Raw genomic sequence first — 2770 nt, 5'->3', positions numbered from 1 at the left:
GAGAATCTGTCAGCGGGAAGAAAATGCCTTCTTTATAGCCATGCATGAGTTTTTGGAGGTTTGTATAATACACTGCTACAATTTAGAGGGCATACCCAGCAGAAAGTTCTCCCATGAACCCTCCATGCGATAGCTGGGCACTCTTGTTCAGGAGAACTTCTCCTAAGCTGTGTCCTCAGAGCATGTGGGCACTTGCAAACTCACAGACAGACAACATTGTGCAATATTCTCCTATGCAAACCACTCTGCAGAGGTTGTGCAGTCCTGTGCAGGAGAACTTCTTCTAGGCGGTTCTCAGACAGAAAGTTTTGTTCTTGCAAAAGAGGAAGGCACTTCCATAAGATCTTGGTAGCCTTTAAGATGGTGGCTTCTTTCAGCATTTTAGCCGATGTAGCAACCTCATGGATTCCTGTTTCAGTTTGGGATTGATGAAGATCAGGATAACGGTATGGCCAGAGGAATATGCAGCTATCACATTAAAAACAATTAAGTATATCCAAATGCATTTAATGTCCCCCCAGAACATGAATGTATCTAAAATCTCAACACACAAATGAGCTATGTAGAGAATGCAGAAAGAAGCCAGAGCTTTGATTGCGTTCAGGTGAGCTTCTGTGCTGACATCCCTTGCACTGTTTCGTAGAAGATTTTTGTGCCTCCACAGAGAAGTTAGCAAAAGGATGGAAGAGGAGAAAAATATCACAAAGGGAAATAAATTTGGAAGAAGGAAAAAAAGGAAAACATACCTACAGGAATGGGATGTTTTCATTCCTGAGTCACTGCCATTGCTTAGAATTGGTGCAAATATATTACATTTCGACATAATGCTACTGCCTGTTAATGCCACAATGGTGGTGATCGCAGAGAAGACCACTGTCCCCAGAAGCAGCCAAGGCACCAGCCCAGGGAATCTCCACTTCATTTGCAGGAAGAGAGGGTGGGAGAAGTTAGCAATTTTTACACAGTACAAAACACTGAGCCAAGTGGCAAACCAAAGTTCAGCAATATTGACAAATGTCCATGTGCTGTAGGAAGGAATGGATATTTGCATCTGTAGAAAAGCATCCTCTTGAAACAGGTTATAGCTTGTATTCTGCATCACAACTGCATGCAATGCCAATCTGAACAAGCTAAGACAACTCAGGATCATGTCGGCTCGGGATAGTTTTCGGCTTCTAATCCAGTCTCTGCAGTTAACGGTAGCAATGAATCCATTTCCCACCATCCCTATGAGGGTTTCAATCACCAGGAGAACGAAGCCGAACAATTCAAATAAAGTAAGCATCTTTCTGAACGTGAAGGAGAATGTCAACTCTGTTGTAATGTGTAAAAATTACACCAATGGCTGCTGTCACCACACTGTTTTCTATGAGCAGTGGAGAGCGCAATACTTCTGCCTTGTGTCTAGAACAGAAAAAACCTGTATATGGAGGGAGGGAGGAGCTCTTTCCAGTTGATTCTGTTTGGATGCAAATCACACCTGGAAAGATTCTATTACTAAACCAATATTATGTGTTCCGATGTCATAGTTGCAAATTCCACATAGGTGATAAATATCATCTTGGGAGCACTGTGTTTTGTTCCATTTTTATTGGGGGGTGGGGTGGATTCCAGAAGGTGGCCTTGGAGGTCCTTGCCCTATGGCAGGGGTGGCCAACTCCCAAGAGACTGCGATCTACTCCCAGAGTTAAAAACTGGCAGTGATCTACTGGGGTTCAGGTCAAAGTTGTTGAACTTTTTTTTAGGAAGGAGGAAGACCAATGGGGGGGGAAATTAAGGTCAAAGTTGTTGAGTTTTTTCAGGGAGGAGGTAAAATGTTGAGCTTTTCTTACGGGAGCCACAGTTGTTCAGCTTCTTTTGGGGGAGCCAATGATCTACCAGTGATCTACTGCAGACATCCAGTGATCTACCGGTAGATCACGATCTACCTGTTGGACATGCCTGCCCTATGGCATCATCTAGGGATTTGAAGTTTCATATTACCTATGATTTTTCTCACCTATCCTGTCTCTCACTTATGCCCTTGTTGGGGAGGTTGATGCTTGTGACTTGGCATGACTTCTTGGGTTGGGGGGGGGAGAAGGTGGCCTCTCCTTCTTCGTGAGTGGCTGGCTGTTTCTTAAAGCTCCAGCCTGCTGCAGAGGATGACAGGATACGCTGGCAAAACATAATATGTAAACTGTCCGATGAGGGGCAACATGAGAGGCAGGGCTTCAGAGGCAGGCCGGAGGGAGCAAGTCTTCACTCTGGTCCACTAATGGGGCATTTAAGCTGGACACCCCCAGTGCAGTCAGTGGCAGGTCAACCCACCCAGCCACCTTGTATGTGGGGTGTGCCTTCTGGCTCCATGGGTGGCTTGTCTTAAAGACATTGCTGTGGAGATCATTGGTCATCATATTAGGGTCCGGAAAGGAATTGTGCCTGCAACCAAATAGGCCCTGTGTGGAGGTTTTTATCTTCCTCTCATAGCAATAGTCACAACTTTAGCAGTTAAGGCTTTGGGTAGAACTCTTAGTCCAGGCACCCCCAAACTTGGCCCTCCAGCTGGACTACAATTCCCATCATCCTTGACCACTGGTCCTGTTAGCTAGGGATGCTCCAGCAGCCAATCAGAAGCTGTGGGCGCCTCTGGGCTGAGCGGGAGGAAGCTGCCAGAAGCGGCCGAGAGCAGGAAAGAAGAGGCGCCGGCAGCGGCACAGAGACAGCGTCCGCCGCCCAGGCCAGCCTCCAGAAGGCACGCACAGCAGCAGCGGCCTCAGAGGAGGATCAC

At 46.8% G+C, this 2770-nt stretch overlaps 1 protein-coding gene across 1 annotated transcript; it reads right to left on the bottom strand.

Annotated features, from left to right (window-relative positions):
* Positions 1 to 373: 373 nt before the first annotated feature.
* Positions 374 to 1099, bottom strand: LOC132591271 (taste receptor type 2 member 39-like). Its single transcript, XM_060269107.1, has one exon. It carries the CDS (start codon positions 1097 to 1099, stop codon positions 374 to 376), a length of 726 nt encoding a protein of 241 aa, XP_060125090.1.
* Between the last annotated feature and the right edge of the window lie 1671 nt (positions 1100 to 2770).

Source organism: Zootoca vivipara, chromosome 16 (assembly GCF_963506605.1).
Source record: "Zootoca vivipara chromosome 16, rZooViv1.1, whole genome shotgun sequence".
Lineage (NCBI taxonomy): Eukaryota > Metazoa > Chordata > Lepidosauria > Squamata > Lacertidae > Zootoca > Zootoca vivipara.
Note: the sequence above shows the minus strand (reverse complement) of the source record. Positions and strands in the feature narration are given on the sequence as shown.

What these genes read in the sequence shown, in the direction of transcription:
- LOC132591271 (XM_060269107.1), bottom strand. Translation starts at nt 1,099, where the DNA reads ATGCAGAATACAAGCTATAACCTGTTTCAAGAGGATGCTTTTCTACAG.